This window comes from Gallus gallus, chromosome 10 (assembly GCF_016699485.2).
Source record: "Gallus gallus isolate bGalGal1 chromosome 10, bGalGal1.mat.broiler.GRCg7b, whole genome shotgun sequence".
Taxonomy (NCBI): Eukaryota; Metazoa; Chordata; class Aves; order Galliformes; family Phasianidae; genus Gallus; species Gallus gallus.
Window position 1 is genome coordinate 19,362,255 of NC_052541.1, and position 19,951 is coordinate 19,382,205.

General features: G+C 43.2%; 1 protein-coding gene across 23 annotated transcripts; it reads left to right on the top strand.

Moving 5' to 3' along the window:
* The first annotated feature begins 277 nt into the window (after positions 1–277).
* On the top strand, positions 278–17,977 carry KIF23 (kinesin family member 23). 23 transcript variants are annotated; one of them, XM_015292104.4, is made up of 24 exons: positions 278–334; positions 435–504; positions 596–724; positions 2,620–2,725; positions 3,368–3,504; positions 4,122–4,231; positions 5,088–5,258; positions 6,143–6,184; positions 6,603–6,715; positions 6,864–6,985; positions 7,546–7,648; positions 7,964–8,043; positions 8,129–8,248; positions 8,774–8,933; positions 9,486–9,653; positions 9,872–10,029; positions 10,519–10,692; positions 11,365–11,544; positions 11,926–12,207; positions 14,102–14,332; positions 14,948–15,030; positions 15,314–15,395; positions 15,498–15,568; positions 17,188–17,977. In XM_015292104.4, the coding sequence occupies exons 1-24, from the start codon at positions 324–326 to the stop codon at positions 17,201–17,203; spliced, it is 2,919 nt and encodes a 972-aa protein (XP_015147590.1). In that variant the 5' UTR covers positions 278–323; the 3' UTR covers positions 17,204–17,977. The 23 variants fall into 23 exon arrangements, with proteins under 23 accessions (XP_015147590.1, XP_015147591.1, XP_015147592.1 ...); XM_015292105.4 differs by having other exon boundaries at positions 438–504; XM_015292106.4 differs by lacking the exon at positions 17,188–17,977 and adding an exon at positions 16,505–17,152.
* The last annotated feature ends 1,974 nt before the right edge of the window (positions 17,978–19,951 follow it).

Genomic DNA, 19,951 nt, shown 5'->3' on the forward strand with positions numbered 1-19,951 from the left:
TATTTATTGCCTCGAACAAATCTCCTCCCCCGCTCCCTTCCGGGGTGCGCCGCGGGACACGCGCGGCCGGACCGGCCCTCCACACCCCCAGCCCGACAGGGGGCGCTCTGGCCGCAGGCGGCGCGCTCTGCCGTTACCATAGCAACGCTTGCGGCCTACGCCCCGGGGCGGGGATGGGCGGTGGCGCTCCCCGACGTAACGCTGCGCGGTGACGCCACGCGGGCGTGCGCGCTGATTGGTTGGATTTGAACGAAACGGGCGCGCGGCCGCCGGGCGAGGCAGCGCGGAGTTCGGGTCTTGTAGGTGGTCGCCGTCTCCGCACCATGAAGGGGGTGTAAGTCCATCCCGGTCCCTCGGCCGGCCATCTCGGTTCGGTTCGTCCCGGTCCCGCGCGGTGTCCGGGGTCGCCCCTCACGGCTCGTTCCTTCCCCCAGTAGGGCCAAGATGCCGCGGAGGCCGGCGCTGAAGAAGCCGTCGCCGCCCGGCCCGAAGGACCCCGTGGGGGTGAGTGCGGCGCCTCGGGGCGGGGGGCGCCGGGCCGGGCCGGGCCGCGCTGCGCTGCGCTGTCCCGGGGCTCAGCCCTGTCCTCCCACAGGTGTACTGCAGGGTGCGGCCGCTGGGCCGCCCGGACCAGGAGTGCTGCATTGAGGTGATCAACGAGAGCACGGTGCAGATCCACCCGCCCGACGGATACAGGATATTCCGCAACGGGGAGTACCGGGAGGTAACGGCCCGCGGGGCTCCTTCTGCTGCCCGGGTTCCTGCGGGGCGGTGGGCCCTGTGCGGGTGGTGCTCTGAGAGAAGAGAGTTTTCAAACCCCGAAGCCCCTTCGGAGCAGAAATGCACGTTTTCCTTCCTTTGGTATCGATATGTAGAATCGCTATACGGATCAGAAGAGTAGAAAAGCCCTCTGAAATCCTCAAGCCCAACCCACCTCACCGTGCCCATTGCCCGTGTCCCTCAGTGCCACATCGCCATGTTCTGTGGATGCCTCCAGGGGCGGTGACCCCACCACTGCCCTGGGCAGCTCTTGTGGAGACGAAATGTCTCCTGATATCCAATCTAAACCTCCTCTGGTGTAACTTCAGGCCATCACCTCTTGCTGCTGTTACTTGCGGGCAGAGGCTGACCTGCACCTCACCACAACCTCCTTTCAGGGATTGGAGAAAGTAATGAGATCTTCCCTGAGCCTCCTCCTGTCTGAACAATCCCAGTTCCCTCAGCCACTCCCCATAAGGCTCCATCCCTTTGCAGCTTTGTTGCCCTTCTTGGACAGGCTTCAGGGCCTCAATGTCTTTCTATATGTCCTATATGCAAAAAGGCTTTTGCAGGGTGGAAGGGTGAGAATAAAAGGGGAAAAAAGGTAAAACTGGCAAAACTGCTTGAAGGATTTGTTCACAAAGCCCTGATTCTTAGAAACCTGTTCTAAGCAAAATCAGGCATGAATGAGTTAAGAGTTGGTGTATCCTTAAGCTCAGCAAAGAGCAATATTTCCCTGTGTGTACTGAAGGGGAAAGCCGTAGTTAATGTATAAAGAGGGAAGAGTGGGTGGGCTGGTTTCTCCTCCCTGTAACCAGCGAGATACTTAAACAGCTGTGCCACGGAGGATCAGAGGGGCATCAGGAAACATTTATTTACTATGAAGGTGGTCAAATACTGGAATGGGCTTCCTAGCAGGGTGGGTGGTGTCCTGTGGCTGTCAGTGGGCAATGCCCTCAGTGATAGGCTTTAACTTTTGATTAACCCTGGTGAGGTCAGGCAGTTGGATTTGATCTTTGTAGGTTCCTTCTAAGCAAACTGTTCCGAAGCAGTGAAATGGTGTGAAGTAGGAAGAAGGTGGCAGGTCACTTACAGCAAGCAGCTATCGTGTTTACTGGAAAGGGGACTTTAGGGCATGTGTACAGAATGAGGAGCTAGAGTGCTATAGCTCTGACATGGTTTGGTTGTGAAATGGCTGATTACAGGTTCCCAACAAAGTGCAGTAGTTCTAAGTGAGACGGTCTCTTTGGCTTTCTGTGGGTAAGGCATAATGAATGTGAGCTGGCACGCAGGATACTTTGTTTCTGAATTCGTTAGGGGAGAACCTGAAAGTATATGAAGTGATATTTAAATATTTACAAGTGTTTTGAAGAAAAGTGGCTGGATCTGTCCAAGTACATTGCAAACCTGTGACTGGAAACAGGCTGGGCTGGGGAAAGACGTGAACTTAAAAGCAAGAATATTAAATTCTGGAGCAACGTGACTTTATCCATTGTGGGTGTCCTTGGCGTTCCTTCAGTCTCTGTATAGATGAGGGTTGGGGATCAAACAGAAACTTGAGCTTGAAACTGAAGGTTGTGAGCTCCTCTATTTGCACGTGAGGTCAGACTTCCTGATCACTATGGTCACTGATGGACATAAGCTCTATTAAAACCTGAGGTTGCTGTTCTTATATAAACTTAAGTGGTTATTAGAAGAGCTATAGTGGAGCAACTGTGCATGTTCAAACATGGGTGTAATCTTCAAGTAGTTTCTTTGCCCTTCTGCTGAGCTAAGGGAAAAAGAATGAAGCAATTTGAAGGAACGAACTTCTGGGCAGGGAAGCTTAAGATTTAGGGTGATGTGTCGTCTTTACTTCAGATGCAGTATTCATTTAAGGAAGTGTTTGGTACCCTTGTTGCTCAGAAGGAGCTTTTTGACGTAGTGGCTAAACCTCTCGTGGAAGATCTCATTCGTGGGAAAAACGGTAAGGCTTTCCTTGTTTTCTGTCATGTCTTTGTGTGTCTTTTCTTGTACTGTTATGATTTTGCATGTCTTATGTGTATATGCATGTGTACACCTTATTTGCAATGGAAACTGTTGTGGTTTAGCTCCCCTGTACAACTTCCCTGGGAGCTCTTCTCGTGTCATGCTGTGCATGCTTTGCATGTCCAGGTATAATTTTTTGTGCCCTGTTAACTGAACAAACACATTTTTTTTCAGCAGAAAGATGCCAGCTACTCTCCTAAAGACTGACTGTAGAAACAAATCAATTTGTCCTAGGCGTACTTTGATACCTTGAGGTATCTGGTTAATGTCAAGCTCCCTTGTAACAGCCAAAGTAAATCAGGCTGCTACACCTGGGGCTCAGTGGCTGCATTTGTTTTCATTTCCAAATGCGTGATCCCAAAACAGGGCAAGTGTTAGCAGTTGAAGTGTGTCTCAGTGAGATGGCCAGTACTAGTATTTGACTAAGAGTGGCTTTTGCTGGACTGGGGTGAGCTTACTGATAGATAGCTCAGCAGGAGTCTTCTTTCATAAGAATGTTTTACCCAAGAAACAGTGTGAATGTAACTGATGCTTTTTGAGGCTGTAAGCATTGATTACAGGACTCCTGTGTCTCTCCTAGGTCTCCTTTTTACATATGGGGTGACAGGCAGTGGGAAAACCCACACTATGACAGGATCTCCTGGTGATGGAGGACTTCTCCCACGGTGTTTGGCTATGATCTTCAACAGCATAGGACCGTTCCAGGCCAAGAGATTTGTGAGTAGTTTTGTCCCAAATTCTCCACTCTGCTGCTCACAACAACCTAAAGCACTGTTCAGAATGCCTCCTGTCTTAAACAACAACAGAAAGTACCCCCAAAAAACTATGAGGTTTCTGAAACAGGACCAAGGAGACAGGCCTGGTATCTAGGACAGACATATCAAGAAGATGGATGGTCTAACTGCTCTTCTAATTGTTACTCAGTTTTTAGTTACTTCAGTAAAAAAGGAAGAATCTGAGCTATGATTTCCTGTGACTTTTGTATCTTGACACAAATCTCATTCCATACTTGAAGTAATATAGAAAATGTTTAGTTTTTCTTTTGTTCAGAAGTCTTTTTTTTTTTGCTATCCAAATATATTTGGATAGCAATAGTGGAAGCTTTTTCCCTGGTAGCATGCTAGCTTGGCAGTCTTTGTGAAATATTTTTGTTTTTTAAGTACCTGTTTTCTGTCAAATGTACTTGGAATTAGCTAGCAGATTGAGTGTTAGTGAGGGGGTGTGGTATTTGCAGGCTGCCAGACAGCTTGATCAAATAACTTGTCTTTTGCTGGCCAACACCTTATGTTCACTACCGTTTGTCATTATATTGTCTAAACATGTTCACTGTTCAGGTTTTTAAGCTTGATGACAAGAATGGTGTGGATGTTCAGTGTGAAGTAGATGCTCTGTTAGAGCGACAAAAAAGAGACGCCATGCCTGTTCCCAAAACTCCTTCTGGCAAGTAAGTAGCTATTGTACCATGCAGAAAAAAGCATTTAATGTAAATGTTATTCTGAAACTGTGATTTTAAATTATCTTGGTGTCTTTATCTAATTCTTGGAGGGGGGGGGGGGGGGGAAGCAAATGATATTTGTCATCGAACGACTGTTCAGAGTCCACTGGAGAGCAATATTCAGCCGAGGTGTGGCATGGATGAGGCCACACACCAATCTGGTCACTAGTAGCCAAGCCATTTAGTAACTGCACACAGCCGTTTATATAGAGCGGTACAAATAACATGCTAAGTACAACAAGGCACGCTTCTCATAACTTGCAGTTGATTGCAGCTTGTCTCACAGCACCTGGCACAGCGGTCTCTATCGCAGCTCCGTATTCCTTTCACCTACTCCCATCGTTGTTCTGTGTGAGACAGTGATCCATAGCAGCTGTTTTGCTTGCAGCGCCCCAGGGAGAGATAAACGTGACCTCCCTGGGTCAGCCATCCATCCACAGATACTCACGGCAATCTATTGTATTATGTTCCATGTAGGATGGAAAACTGCATAGTGAAATACTTTGATTCTAAGCTTTAGAACTGAGCAACATGAGGCTATTTTTTTTGGTATCTGTTTTCACGCAAGTAAATTGCTGTGATTTGACCACATAGAATCATAGAATGGCTCGGGTTGGAAGGGACCTCAAGGATCATGAAGCTCCAACCACCCCATGGCAGGCAGGATATGCTGGCTTTAGTTTCTAATGTGTTTCTCTACTCCAGTCACACCAACTGTCATAAGCTTGGGTTTTTTGGCTGTTCAGTCAGATAAGATAGCTGGCTGTGGGTGCTCCATCAGTCACTTACTGTGTGTGATCAACAGGCGACAGATAGATCCAGAGTTTGCTGATATGATCAACGTGCAAGATCACTGCAAAGTGGAAGAAGTCGATGAAGATAATGTCTACAGTGTCTTTGTTTCTTACATCGAGATCTACAACAACTACATTTATGACCTCCTGGAAGAGACTCCATTTGACCTGATAAAACCCAAGTTAGTAGGAATAACAATATTGATAAACTTACAGAAGTTAAGCTTTGGTGAGGATTGCATGTCTTTGTTACTCTCTGCAAATCTGGCTCAATTCAGGTGAATTGCTTCCAAAAATCACAAAGAATAAGGTGATACCTATGGAATCCAGACAAGGGTATTGAAGTGTGCTGAGTTGTTCTGTTGCTGCTAAGATTTAGTGCTCAGTTTCCTAATGTAATGAAAGATAAATAAGTAAATATTTAATTTCTTGGGCAGCGTTGTATCCTGCTGAGGTTTTAGGTCTATTGGTGCTATTCTGCAAGTGCTATTCCTTTATTCCATAGCTGGCATTTTCCTCTGGAAAACTGTATTGGGCAAAAGCTTGTGTATTATTTCCGTTCAGTGCCAATCATTTCCTTAGCAACAGAGATGAATAGTCTCAAATGAAATTCTGGATATATTTTTTGGAAAGGTATCTACTTGGCCATGATCCAGAACCAGTACATCTTGTGATCTTTGCAAAGGCTGTCTGTAAATCAAATCACTTACTTGAACATATCTTTAAAATTCTAAATCCATTAAAGAAAGCAATGTGTATCTACTGGTACACGTGGGTTAATTAAGGAGCTGGCCAATCTACAAAGACTAAACTGGAGTAAAACAAGCCATTGCACTGAAACATTGAGAGCGTTCTCCAGGATACTGCTTTGAAATGCGTTTGAATATCTGAATGTTTTCTAAATAAGAATGAAATTTGGTTTAGTTTCTTGCTTATCATATCCAGAAATCAGCCTAGGAAAAGTCTTAGATTATTTCCATTTATGGAAGGTACAGTACATTAAATATGAGAAGATCTTGGACACTGGCTGAACGACTTAATATTTCTAATCCTGTTTTTTTGGTAGGTGGAACAATTGCAACACTCCTGTGCGAAACGGTGACTTTATGTATGTGCCTAAGCATATTACTCCCAATACTGACAAGTGAATTTTTTTTTTTAGTAGAAGCAGAAAATAAACTGACTCCTTATCTCTTCTTTGCTTTACTAGTGAACGTAGAACGCTGTTGAAGCCATCTTGCTTCTCTATGAGCCATATGCATGTAGTTAAGCAATAGCTGCCACACAAACCAATGATTCCCAGTAAGAATTGCAATTAAACATGGCTTCTAAATTAGTAGCTGAAGTGTAACTAATCTTGGCTGAGTGTGTGTCCTTGTACTTCTGCCTCCATCTGCTGTGTGGATAATTGATGTATTTAGACTGAATTGTGTACTTAAATAAAAGAGAACTTGCATGAGATGATAAACTACTGTATATCCAGCTCCACTGAAATTCAGTGCTTTCCTTTCTTCCTTGCCCTCAAGACCTCCACAATCCAAAATACTTCGTGAGGACCAGAATCACAACATGTATGTCACAGGATGCACAGAAGTAGAGGTGAAATCCACGGAAGAAGCTTTTGAAGTCTTTTGGAAAGGTAAATAGCCTTGAAATGCAACTTAAAACAACTACGTGTCTGTATGGAGTTTACACTGTCATGCTGAAAACAGAAGTGGCTCTGATAGGTGGCAGACCTGTTGCATGAAGCAGGTGTTAGGAGGGAATGTTGTCGTTCTTTCAAACAGGGCAAAAGAAGAGGCGCATTGCAAACACTCAGCTGAATCGAGAATCTAGTCGATCTCATGGAGTTTTCATTATCAAGTTGGCTCAGGCACCTCTGGATGCAGATGGAGATAATGTGCTGCAGGTAAATTCTGGGGCATGCTGTTAAAGGAGAGGTGTGTGTGTGTATGTATGAATATAGAGGTGATTAAAAAGTGGTGAATCTTGCAGCGTGGCCTACTGACTTAAACTTATACGTATTGAAACTTTCACATTTTTGGTGAAGGGAATCAAAATTACAAAGTTTCTAAAGTATTTAATTTCTCTCCTTCCTGTAAATAGAGCGTTAAAGTGAGCAGCAGAGCTGCTCTTCTGTTTATTCTTCCTCTGTTTTGAGCAAAACGTCTTAATGTAAGAATATGACTTAGAGGCTTTGAACAACAGTGCTTGATATAATCTATCTTGTGCCACAAGACAAAGGATTTGATAAACTTGTTCACAAAAGCCCTAGTGAGGCATGGATTAAGGGCTATAAAAACACTCTCAATCTTAGTCTGAAGGTGTAGTATGTGTCTGTTTTAAGTGTGCCTGCTGGCTTTGGGGTGTGAGGGATGTTCCCCTGCACCACACCCACCCAGTGCCCCCTTACAAGGCAGGGAATATAGAGCTAATAGTTAGCCTAAATTGATTTCTTTCCCATAACAGGAGAAGGAACAGATCACTTTAAGCCAGCTGTCCTTAGTTGATCTAGCTGGAAGTGAAAGGACTAATAGAACAAAAGCTGAAGGGAACAGGTTGCGAGAAGCAGGTATGTACCATGTTTAGACAGCCTGTTAGTTGGCTAGGCTATGCATGTGTTAATTTTGTCTTCTGGTAAAGAAACCATAAGAAGAATCATTAAGTGTTCTGTTATGATGTTTGGTTATCTCATTTGATGGTCTCCAATCCTCCAGCTTGGAAACCGGGTTATTTGGCAGCATGTATTGCATTTGTGGGTACTTCAGATTCTTTGGAAAGGCTGTCAGTAACAAATGACTTATGGGTACAGACAGTTTATCTTAAAAAATCTGGAAATATGATGCAAATAGCTGCTTACAGAGATTTTTTTTATTATTATTTTAAGGTAATATTAATCAGTCATTAATGACATTAAGAACATGTATTGAAGTTCTACGGGAAAACCAGATGTATGGAACAAACAAGGTATGCAACCTGCCATTCAGTTGTCTTTTGATTAAGAGCTGATGTAATAAAAGCTTATCAGAACTTCCTTCTGCTTTGTTTTAAGATGGTGCCCTACAGGGATTCCAAACTGACTCATCTCTTCAAGAACTATTTTGATGGCGAAGGGAAAGTGCGTATGATTGTATGTGTTAATCCTAAAGCTGAGGACTACGAGGAAAGCCTGGTAACTTTCTTGCAATTCTTATCCTTGCCTACTCTACTTTCACATTTAGCTCTGTATTACTGTACTAGTTTAGTAGGTGGCAGGGATGATAACTTACACTGTTTGAATGCTTCGGGCAATCAGATGTAATACTGCAGGGCAAATATGCCCTAAGTCTTCATTTTTCCTCTCAAAAATGCTACTACTGCTTGTGTGCAACATAGGAAGTTTCTCTTATTTACAGCAGTCCAGATAGCTGTATTTTGGTGCTTTATCCCCACTAGGGCAGTATTTGCAAGAACTTAAGATATCTGCACAGTCATGTTTATGGCTCTTTGAGGGATGAAGGGAGGGAAGGTGTTACTAGGGAAGGATTTTTAGATGTTCTACTTCAGATTTGCAAGCTATCTAACTGAAAAATACTTCAGATTCTATGTTGGTAATGTCTCTGGTAAAACTTCTATTGATCTAAAACGTCACGTTCAAACTTGCTTTGGCCAGCTGCTGTTTTATTGCATTGCTGAGCTTGCTTTCGGTCTTTTGCAGCAAGTCATGCGTTTTGCAGAGATGACACAGGAGGTGGAGGTTGCAAGGCCTGTCGATAGACCCCTGTGTGGTTTAACACCGGGACGGCGCTTCAGGAACCAGGCCTTCAGAGAGGAGCTGGCACAGAAACTGGAGATTCGAGGCGGCCCAATTAGTGGAGGTAAACAGGAGAATGCAGTGTTCACAGCACCCACCTTTTTTTCCCTTCTTAGGGTTTGAAGGCTTCTTTAAGAATAAATTTGAGCCTTAAAAGCGCACAAGGAGCTGTGTTTAACTGTTAGTGGTTAGCTTTCTCTGTAGTAAGTGTACCTGAATTGCTGTTTTCATGCTGTGCTACTGCTTACACAGTAATTGGGCTTACGCTAAGATTCTCAAAGTAATTCTTTGTTGCTGATGATGAACTGAATTCAGGGTCCCACTACTGCAGCTCTGGAAAAGAGATTGTGCTGAAGATGGTACTTTGCTTTTATATGCTCTGGATTTACTTTAGAAATTAGGACTTGCCTGGAGGTATTGTAAGGAATGAATCAAAAATGTCACATTTAATCTGTTCTCAATGCTGTCATCTATTCTGAAAACATGTAGTTCTCATTAATAATTCTACATTCTGTCTCCTTCGTAATTCTGTGGAATGATCTGTGGCTATGCATTGTCAAATGGGAACTTTGTTCTCTAGCTTGCTGACAGACCTCCTTGGCTTTAAATCTTACAGAAACAGAAGAGCAATCTGCTTCAGAAATACTTCTGCAGAACTTTCCTCCCCTGCCTTCGTGTGAGCTATTGGATATTAATGATGATCAAACTCTTCCAAAGCTTACTGGAGTCCTGGAAGAACGCCACAAACTACGACAGAAGTTGTCAGAGGAGTTTGCCAAAAATGGTAAGAATTTGAGCACTGATATAGAGCTTGATTTCTTTTTTTTTCTATTTTTTTTGGTGCCCTCATTGCTACTCAAGCATCTCCTTTGTACTAATGTGGAATAATTATCTTGTCTAGGTTGATGGTTTAAAAACCCTTTCATTGAGGTAATGAAGTAGCTGGTAGTGTCAAGTTCAAGAGAAAGGATGAGAAAGTAAAGTATGTTGACTCTCTTGCAGTGCTTACATTTAAAACTATACTGCGAGAGCTTGATTCCAGCGTTATGTCCAAAGAAAACCATTTTCAAGGGAAACTGTCTGAGAAAGAGAAAGTAATAACAGGACAGAAAACGGAGTTAGAACGCCTGGAGAAGAAAATTAAAACTCTGGAATACAAGGTTAGTGTCCTCTCATTGTTCTAAGCTACGCAGTTCCTAAGCATGAAAAGCTTTTTCTGTCTATCGTTTGGCAATCTTCTTCTCATCATAAGTTGCTTTTAAGGTGGATAGAAACAAAGTCAGAAGTTCTCCACAAAGTACATCTAAACTCTTCTAGCTTTTTGACCAGAATTTGTAGCATCATTTAGGTTGGGAAAGGCCCTCGATGACGTTAAGTCCACCTGTCAGCCTCTATCACTACCAGGTCCACCTCTAAACTCTGCCCTAAGCTGCATGTCCACAAATGAGACTTCAGTAATGCATTTAAATGAGTAACTGTCTTAAAAGTTGTAAAATGTCTGGAACTTCCTGGAACATGAGCTTTTCAGCTGGGTCTATTGATAAAAAACAGCTAACAAATATACTCTAGCACAAGCAAACATAACCTGTGCTTCTGAGCTTTGATGGCTGTGTTGCCTGGGGGCATAACAAAGTTCTTCCTTCTTCCAGATTGAGATTTTAGAGAAAACTGCTACAATTTATGAAGAAGATAAGCGTCATCTTCAGCAAGAACTAGAGAGCAAGAGCCAGAAACTGCAACGTCAGGCTTCTGACAAGCGTAGGTTGGAGGCACGGCTGCAAGGCATGGTTGCTGAAACAACCATGAAATGGGAGAAGGAGTGTGTGAGTATACTGCCTGATATATGAGAGCTGTCTAAGGGTGGTAGTGCTGGAGGGAGCTGGGGAGCTTGGTTGTTTTTAAGGTTTTTCTTTGTTTTCTTAATACTACTAAGAGTGAAGATATTTGGCTTTTAATTGAGGACTTGAACAGACATTTTCTTCTTAAATTTTATAAATGTTGTATGATAGGATGAACTCCTCAAGGGACCATGATGCAACTAGAGCAGCTCTCTTGTGCGCTTCATTTTGGTATCTGGAACTTGTTCTTTTGGGTTTATGGCTCTCTGAGGAGTGATTCTTTTGTTCTGGCAGCTGTCAGGAGAAGCCTAATATCAGGCTTTCCCCGTTATCCTCATGTAAACTCTTGTTCAGATACGTGCTTCATGAGCAATAAGGAAAGCAAATCTGAGTAATTTACACTACTACAGGACCGTTTACTACTTTGGGGCTATTGATAGATCCACAGTTAGACAATGGTCTGATTTGCCCTCTTGATTTAGGAAGCAGAATATTTATGGCATTAGACATAACCTTGGCAGTCTTTCTTTTTAGCTTGATACATCGTTACTTTCATCAGCTTTTATCTCAGAGGGAAAGAATACCCTTCCATGTAGAATATAGGGTTATCTACAAACTTGTACCTTAACCACTGTGTTTGTCTCTCTGTCTTTGTAGGAGCGGCGTGTAGCAGCAAAGCAGCTGGAAATGCAGAACAAACTTTGGGTCAAAGATGAAAAACTGAAGCAGCTGAAGGCCATTGTTACTGAACCAAAGAATGAAAAGCCAGAGAGGCCTTCACGGGAGAGAGACAGAGAGAAGCCTATTCCGAGATCAGTCTCTCCAACACCAGTACCTGTAAGTTGCCTTTAAAGCACTTCTTGGTAAAGGGATAAGCGTACTTCTAAGAATGAACTAAAATGCAGAGCACTTTTCTCTAGTGGCTAGAAAACGTTTCCCAAGCACAGCATTTGGATGATTAAAACGCTTTTGAATTCTTCTCCTCTTGTATTTATATTGATGTCTTTTATTTGTGCTCCTACTTTCCTAATGTCTTCAGTATTGAAGAACATCTCATTCCTAGTGCAGTCACTGCTCTCCAAAACCATAAATTTGGGTAGCTACGTTGACTATTGACTCGTGCAGTGACCCTGTCTTATTGCCTTATGAGTTGATAGTTCTGTGTCGTTAACTGCTTTCCCATTCTCTTTAGCCTTCTAGTAACTTTATATTACTCAGGTTCCTAACAGCCAGCGGCTCGTGAGCAACCAGCAGGTGCACAGACGTTCAAATTCTTGTAGCAGCATTTCTGTGGCTTCCTGTGTTATGGAATGGGAGCAGAAAACCCCTTCGCACAAGCATACCGGTGGCAATTCTAAAACAAGGACTAGACAACAAGAACCAGGACAAAGTAGAGACTGTAACACCTCAGACAGAAGGCGAGGGATGTGCTGGACTGGAATCACTGAGGTTCCCAAGAGTAGAGATGAGCTAGAAATAGAAGAGGATCAATGCTGCAGGGTTAGTGCTGCTCCTGTCAAAAGCTAAATGTAGTGTTACTTAGTCTGGCTCAAAAGTTCATCACAACTGCTCTCTAACATTGAGTGTAAAAGGCTTCTGAATTTTCCCCTAAATGTATTTCTTATAGGGCAGTACTGTTTCCAAGTTGAGTCTCACTATTACTCTTTAAATCTTTAATTTGGCATTTAAACATCTTTAGAAAGCACTTCCATTTCTCGTTAGACTGTAGATAGCTGCAGAAAGGAACTCTGAACTAACTGGGCCTTTTTTCTAACTCTAAATGCCTTTGTTTTAATTTGTTTCTGTCTCCTCAAATCTTACAGCCTGCAACTTACCATAGTCCTTTTTGGGCAGCTTCAAAGGTGGTCTTATGAGCCAGCCACATGCAGATGTCTACTAGAAATAGTGCTTAGACAAACTTCTCACTTGAATAGCTGTTAACTTTTGCTCTGCTAGAATAGTCTTTCCAAATTTTCACATCTGCATTAAAACTGGGGGCTTTGCTTATAGTTGAGAGATGCTTTTCCATCAAATTACTGTGTGTAAATGCTTGTATCAGTGGTGTCTCTATCATGATGTGACTGTCACAGTGGCTCAGGTAAATCCATGAGAATTGTACTACATCCTACTCCCAGGATCAGAGCTCCTGAGAGGGCTTCCTGAGAAGAGGGAAGCTTATCATGGTGGGATTCATTTTTTTGGATGTTTTCAGAATTCCTGTTACTTGCTAGCCCTGGCCCTTTGAAGCATGGGATGTGGTTTAAGCAAATGCTGTTCCAATTAACTAAAACACAAATCACCAGCACCAGACTGTGGGATGTGTTCTCTCCCACAGAAAGATGTGACCGGTAGTAGTGTCTTCCTTTGGACTTAATTTGTAGATTTCTAGGGCATCCTGGCAGAGTTACTTCCCACTTCTGCCCTAAAAAGGAATAAAACACTCAAGATCTCTCCTCTAATTTTCATGTAAAACAACTTTTGAACACCGTGAATTTCTAGATGCAGCTCCTAAAGATTAAATGCTTTAGCTCTTTAAGAGCTTTACCTGTGAAGGACACAGCTAGTCTCATGTCTATTGCTGAGAGAAATCCCAATTGCTGCTCATCACCTGAAAGCAATGTGGAGGAATTTGCATTCATAGCTTCGGGTTATTTAACATCACTACGATGTACAGAGGTCTGTACATTAGTGAGTAAATAGAACAGAGAGAGCCTGTAGTATTCTTTCAAATGCCTGTTCAAGGATTTTGAAAGGACCTAGGTTTTTAAACAAACTATTTTCTGGTTTACCTGAGCAACTGACAATGTTCATGAACATAAGTTAAAAATATGTGAACCTGCATTGCTTCATGTGGATTTCTAGCAGCTGGGCTCAGAAGCAGTAACGCTAGCAGAGGGCACTCTTCCTTTTTCTTGCTTGTAATACTTCTGAGTAAACAGAGGCTTTGTGTTGGAAATCCATACTCAATCTGTTCCCTTTGCTACATCAAGATTACGTCTTGATCCATTAGTGCATCTGTGGATCCACTTCCAAATTTATCTTTTCAGGTCGGTTAATATGTTCATGGCAATCAGATCTGGGAAATGTGGGAAGAGTGCTGCCAAAGAGAAAGATGTTCTCCTTGAGGAAACCCTACTAAGTAGGGAATGCAACCGATTGGATAAAACTACATCAAATTAGTGGGGAATAATTGGCACGGAAATAATCCATTAAGCGTTTTTTTGCAAGGCTCGTGGTAACAGTATGTTTCAGGATGGATTCTAAAAGGAACAAAGCTTTGATCTTCAGATAAATGCATCTTAACCAGACCTGCGAAAATCAGTTTTGCTAATAATATCCTTTGAGAAGCTTACTGTGTGCTGATTTCTTCTGATTCTCTTCCCACTCTGATCAGAATGCACCTCCAGTTCGTCTCAGGCACAGACGGTCGCGCTCAGCTGGGGAGAGATGGGTAGATCATAAGCCACCTTCTAATCTGCCCACTGACACAGTCATGCAGCCACATGTCCCTCATGCCATCACAGTAGCAGCTGCAAGTGAAAAGGCACTAGCTAAGTGTGACAAGTACATGCTGACGCACCAGGAGCTAGCCTCTGATGGGGAGATTGAAACAAAACTAATTAAGGTAAAGCAAACACCTCTGTGGTAAACTTGTGATAACCCTGTCAAATCCTATTTCTGGCAATGTATTTGTGCTACAGGCTTGTGCCTTGCAGAAAGGTATGTTTGACTCTGTGTGCTAAGAGATGGGATCTGCAAGTTTTGTGCTGTTGGATTCAAGGGAGGTTTTAGAGTCTGAAAATGCTTTTCTTGAACTTTGTCATTATTTTATGTATACATCATCACATACTTATTACTTGATCACCGTCTCCCTTGAAAGTAATTAAGGTTTCTTTTCCCCTCTAGGAAAACACAATAATCCATTCCTAATGAAAGTTTCTTAGACTTGTGACTGCAGCTAATCTTGCAGAGTCACTCTCGTTGGAATGATATTTGATTTAGATTAGTGAGTTGGGTGGCTGCAGTGATGGATGCTCAAATGCTCTGTAACAGAATTCCTAGTATACGACTAATGAGCAAATTGGTGGGGTGACTTAAGCTTCGAGCTCTTGCAGGTGTATGCTCAGTAACTTGAAAGAAAGCTGTAGCTGTAAGTGCTTAAGTTTTCATGTGAAAACTAGCAGCGTAGCTGCCACAGTAACCTCATGGCTGTAACTTGTTAACTGCTTTTGGCTCCCAGGGTGATGTTTTCAAAACCAGAGGTGGTGGACAGGCTGTGCAGTTCACAGAGATAGAGACCCTAAAGCAAGAATCTCCAACTGGGTAAGTTGTGCCCTTAACTTTGGGCTCTGGTACTGTTGGAAATGTATAACTTTGGTAGTTGATGTGTAACTTATTCTGGTCCAAATAACTGAGTAAGAAGTTGTGTCTAACTCAAAATCATACGGAAGTAACTTTCAGGAGCTTTTAGGTACTGATGGCTGGTCTGCTGTTGAGAGAAAAAGTATTTAACCGAAAAATGAATTATGTATTTTATTGTACAGGAACGTCACCTTTAAAGAATGTAATGGTTTTTTGTTTGTTTTTCCTCATCCTTGTCTTGCAGTCGAAAGAGAAGATCATCACCTTCCAATGCTGATCCACCGGAGGATGCTGCAGACTCTGAATGGACTGATGTGGAAACCAGAGTAAGCTACAAAGATCATGTTTGATCTTGATATGAGGGCTTGGAGTAGTGTTGATAGTTGGGTCGGGTTAGGGTTAGAGACTGACTTCCTGTGTCTTCTCAGTGTTCTGTGGCAGTGGAAATGAGGGCAGGATCTGCCCTTGGACCTGGATATCAGCATCATGCTATGCCCAAGTAAGTGCCTCTCCTCTCTAGTTGGTGTACTGTTCTCTTTCCTGGTAACACCTAAAGTGAGACAACACTTTTTTTTTTTCCCCCTTCACCTTGTTGTCCTTCCTGCTTTAGGTTTGCAATGCATATGCTTTTAATGTACTGTGAAGTGAACAGGCTTGTTGAGTGTTGGAAACACTGACTGTACAGATCTGTAGGGGACTTTTACCCAGAAGATGTGTTCTGGCATGTTCTCTGGCATTTAGTGCCGTGAGCAGAATGTCAGGTCTGATCTTGTCCTTCTGCAGCAATGCAGAGTGCTCTTAGCTGGACTGTAAAAAGCTGGGGACTGTAGCATGCCTGGCAGGTCACAACTGGAGTGGGATCAAAGGTGGCAGTGGCATAGGACTGCGCTGTATCCTTCTCCAGTCCCTCTAGCCTTTGTCAGATTCTGATGTAGTTAAAACAAAACCCTCATCTTGTATCTTTAGATAAATTTAAGTAAGGATACACATGCCTCACCATTCATGTTGGTGCCTCAGTGAGGGAACTGAGGGAATCATTGGATATGTTTAATAGCATACCTGAATGCAGCTAATATTTCAGCTGCTACCTGCTATGCAACTGCGAAGGCATCTGCTGGGGAGGCACGGGCTTTAGTCATGCTAGAAGAGGCTTTCTTCTCTTTAGGTGCATTGATGAAGTCTGAGTTCTTCAGGGCTCTCATCCATCTTTAATGTGATGGGATCAGAGTTGCAGTTACACAACAAACATACCAGATCAGAAGCCTCAAATTCTAGGAAAAGTTGAAACGATGTACTTGGTAAAGGCAGTGCCTAACACTTGAACCAGACATCTAAAAAAATCTCTTGCCTATAAAAGAAGTGTTGCAGATGATCTAGTCTTGCTAAACTAGATGCTGCAGAACAGAACTAAGTATCCAGGTTTGGACTCTTGCAGATAGGTGCTGGCAATGCTGTGGAAGTCACCTGTTCAACTCAGGGGAAGACAATTTGCAGTTTTGCAAGACGTTTACAGGGAGGAGAGAGGGCTGGAGAGGTAAAGAGGTTTCTACAAAGCCAAAGCAAACCAAACTGATTATCTTCAGAATCAAAATAGTAAGAATTAGTAAAACACAGGTTCTCATCTCTCGCGTGATGTGTATTATTTGTACGTAAAGGCTTTAGAACTGCAGTGGCAAGGTGTTCTGGGGAGTCTCAGAAATGAGTAGTTCGTGTTCTGGGTAAGGTCACAGATGTCTGTTGCTGTGTTGATGTGCACTCCATCACGCTTCTCACGGAGCCTTTTCAGGGTGGCTGCTGCTACTGGCAGCCTTGCTGCAGCCTTACAGCACTGCAGTCAATCCTGTAGTTTTCCTGTGTATTGAACTGCAACTTCTATTTATTTAGCGTTAATACATTGAAATAAAACTTTGTTTTAAGCCCGTGGCTATTTTAAAAACATGAAAACAGAATTAATCTGTTTCTGGATAAATAAACTCTTTGCTTGTAGCATTTCTTAGCACAGGAGGTACATGAAATTTATGCATACAGAGAGCAGGTAAATGGGTTATTGACTGCTGTTACAGAGAACGACTGCTGTGGAAGATCTGAAAGTTGTTTGATTGCCTTTTTTTCTTGTAGGCGAAGAAAGCCATGAACTTAACGTACTGCTGCGTTGGAATCTTGTTGACTTTTATCAGACTTACCTGCTGCCAGTGATAAACTAACTGCTTTGTTATCACTACAAGCTTGTATTTTTTTTATACTGGCCTATGCTAGGCAATGGTTACATGGAAAATCCTTTTTGCAAACCCGAAGAAGCGTATGAGTGGGTGCAAATGCTTTCAGTGGACAGGGGGAGGTTCTACCATTGCACGCTGTGGACTTCTGAAGAAATCCTTCTGTCTTGTATGTATGAAGCCCTCGTTATTAAGCTGTACCTTTATAGAGTAACGACACAAGGCTTCTGCCTTGCATGTTTTTCAGCTCTTTATAGGATGTACTTGTACTCTGGTCACTATCCCTTTCTTGTCAGGCCCTCTGTTTTGAAGAGGTGTAAATGCTGCAATTTATTCTGATGCAGTAACGCACTTTAAGAGTGTTCCTATGCCATTTCATAAATTACTATAGCCAGCAGCAGCTTGGTAATGTACATTTCTTCTTGGAAGAATTACCTTTAATTATTTAATATACAAATCAGCTTGTGAAAACAACTTCAATCTCAGTCTTCTAGTCTTCATGGTAACAAAACGAGAGTACCAAGATGATGAGTAATAATGACTTGACATCATGGCTACTTTATTTTGTAGTGCGAGTAATTAAGTATTTTACACCTGTAGATATGGGGTAAAAGGGTAACGTGCTCACAGATATGGTGAGGACCTTATATACATGGCTCTGCAAGCATGTTAAAATAAATACTCTTATTCAATGGCTCTTGCCAGTCACATTCTTGTCACACCACCGAATGCTAAACTACAAAAACTAAGGTAAGCTCTGCAGCCTGTTTTGTTTTTCTTTTTTGGGGTGGAGTTTGTGGGTTTGATCTAAATGGGTGAATCCTGTACTGTAATGGAGCAATGGGAAGCTCTGCCATGGCAAGCTAGTGCCACTAGGTGGTGTGAAATAACCACTGTGGGGTGCTGGCCTTGGAATCCTGGGCTCATCTGCCCTGCATGGAGGTTGGCTTTGCCTTGAATTCCTCTTTTGGGCTCTGCTGAGTTTTGGGACATTGCTAACCTATGTGCTGTGTCCCCACTGCCACACATGTCCTGCCTTGGACAGAAAGGGCAGCCAGCAGAAATAACAGGGCTTTCTGGTGTTTAAATTAACTCCTTTACGTGCACTAAAATTTATCTACTATTAACGATAAGCAAGATGTCAAAAGCATTATCTCTTTGATTTTAGAGATTCAGTAATCCTGTCATCAGTGTAAGTCATTGAAAATGCTTCTGGGGAAACCTGGGAGGGAGCCTTGGGAAACGGGTGCTCAGAACTTTGTGAAAGGAAGCAGTAGCTGCACAACGTGGCTTCACCTGGGTTGCTTCAAAAGCAGTGTGAATGAGGCATTCTCAACGTGCTGTTTTCTCTATCACTTGTGGCAAAGGATGTGTGGCTGAAGTGTCCTTTCTCAGTCCTTGTCTTGACACGTAGTGTTTTGCAGGAGCTTTTCTCGAAGCTCCATGTTTTGAATGAGAATGCACAAAGAGTTGCTGCAGCCACCTTGTCCAAATAAAGGATAATGTAAAGCAAATCTGAGACCTTGTAAAGGAGGATGCCCGTGTCCTTGGCAGTGCTATGGGGAAGGTGGTAGCTTGTTAACATGTTGTATCAAGTCTGTGACTTGTTCTTCACGTGCTGCCCGTGAGGTCTGTGTGAGCTAGCTGCTCGGGGTTGTGTTTGGAAAGGAACTGAGCTCAGCAGTGTGCTCTGTGCTCCTCGGGATGGAGCACGAGGCCTGGCAGCCTGGGGGGGAGGGCACAGGGACCCCTGCAGTAGCAATGGCAGCAGAAGTTCGGTGCATATCAAGCTGTTTCCTGGCCCTGATCTAGCAACGCTTCTCCATCGGTGGAATTGCATTCAGTGCCACTCAATTGCATTCCTCTGAAGTCGTTCTTCGTGTCTTTGCGTCTTCTTCACATATTTACTCTAGCACATAGCACTGGCAGTGTTTACTCTGCAAAGATTCCTCTAAGACTCGGCTAAGCACACAATTTACTCAGCTAACAAGGGCTGGCATTTATTGTGGGTATCTTTGTGTACTTGTCATTCTTTAGTCTCCGTTGACATTCAGTGGGAAGCGGTAAAGCAAACAGCAGCACACAGTAGGAGGGCTGCCTGTACCAATGCTCCTCTGTGCAATAGCTGAGCGAGGCCTTCTGCTTGGTGTTGGCCCAGCCACTCCTCCCACTTGCTGTCAGTGGGGGTGGAAAAGCCTTTATGAGGGAGCTGGACTCCTGGGGGGGAAAAGTATGGTTGACAATGCAGGTACGGCGCTTTGCTTGCTTTTGCTGTGCGCTAATGCCTACCTTTATTTTTCCCTTGAGCTTTGCCCAGACTGAGGCTAACGTTGCTCAAAGCAGGTAAGAATGTAGCCCTATGGAGTAAATAATTCTCAGTTATTGTTGGGCAGGATCTGGGGAGGTTGGTTCCGTATTTGTTATTGCCCAAGCAGGGGCTCTAAAGCCAAGGACATCTTGGGGTCTCACTGAGTGGGATATGTGAACGTGCTGCTCAGGAGAGCTCAGCTGTACATGAAACCAAAGCAACCAGTGGGATGTAAGAGCATGGTAAATGATGTGATGTTGGTACTTGAAAAATATATTAATTTGAAGAGGGAAGATCATGGTTATTGTATTGCTTTCTCCAGTAGCTTCCTCTCAGAGCTCTCCCAGGTTCATTGCAG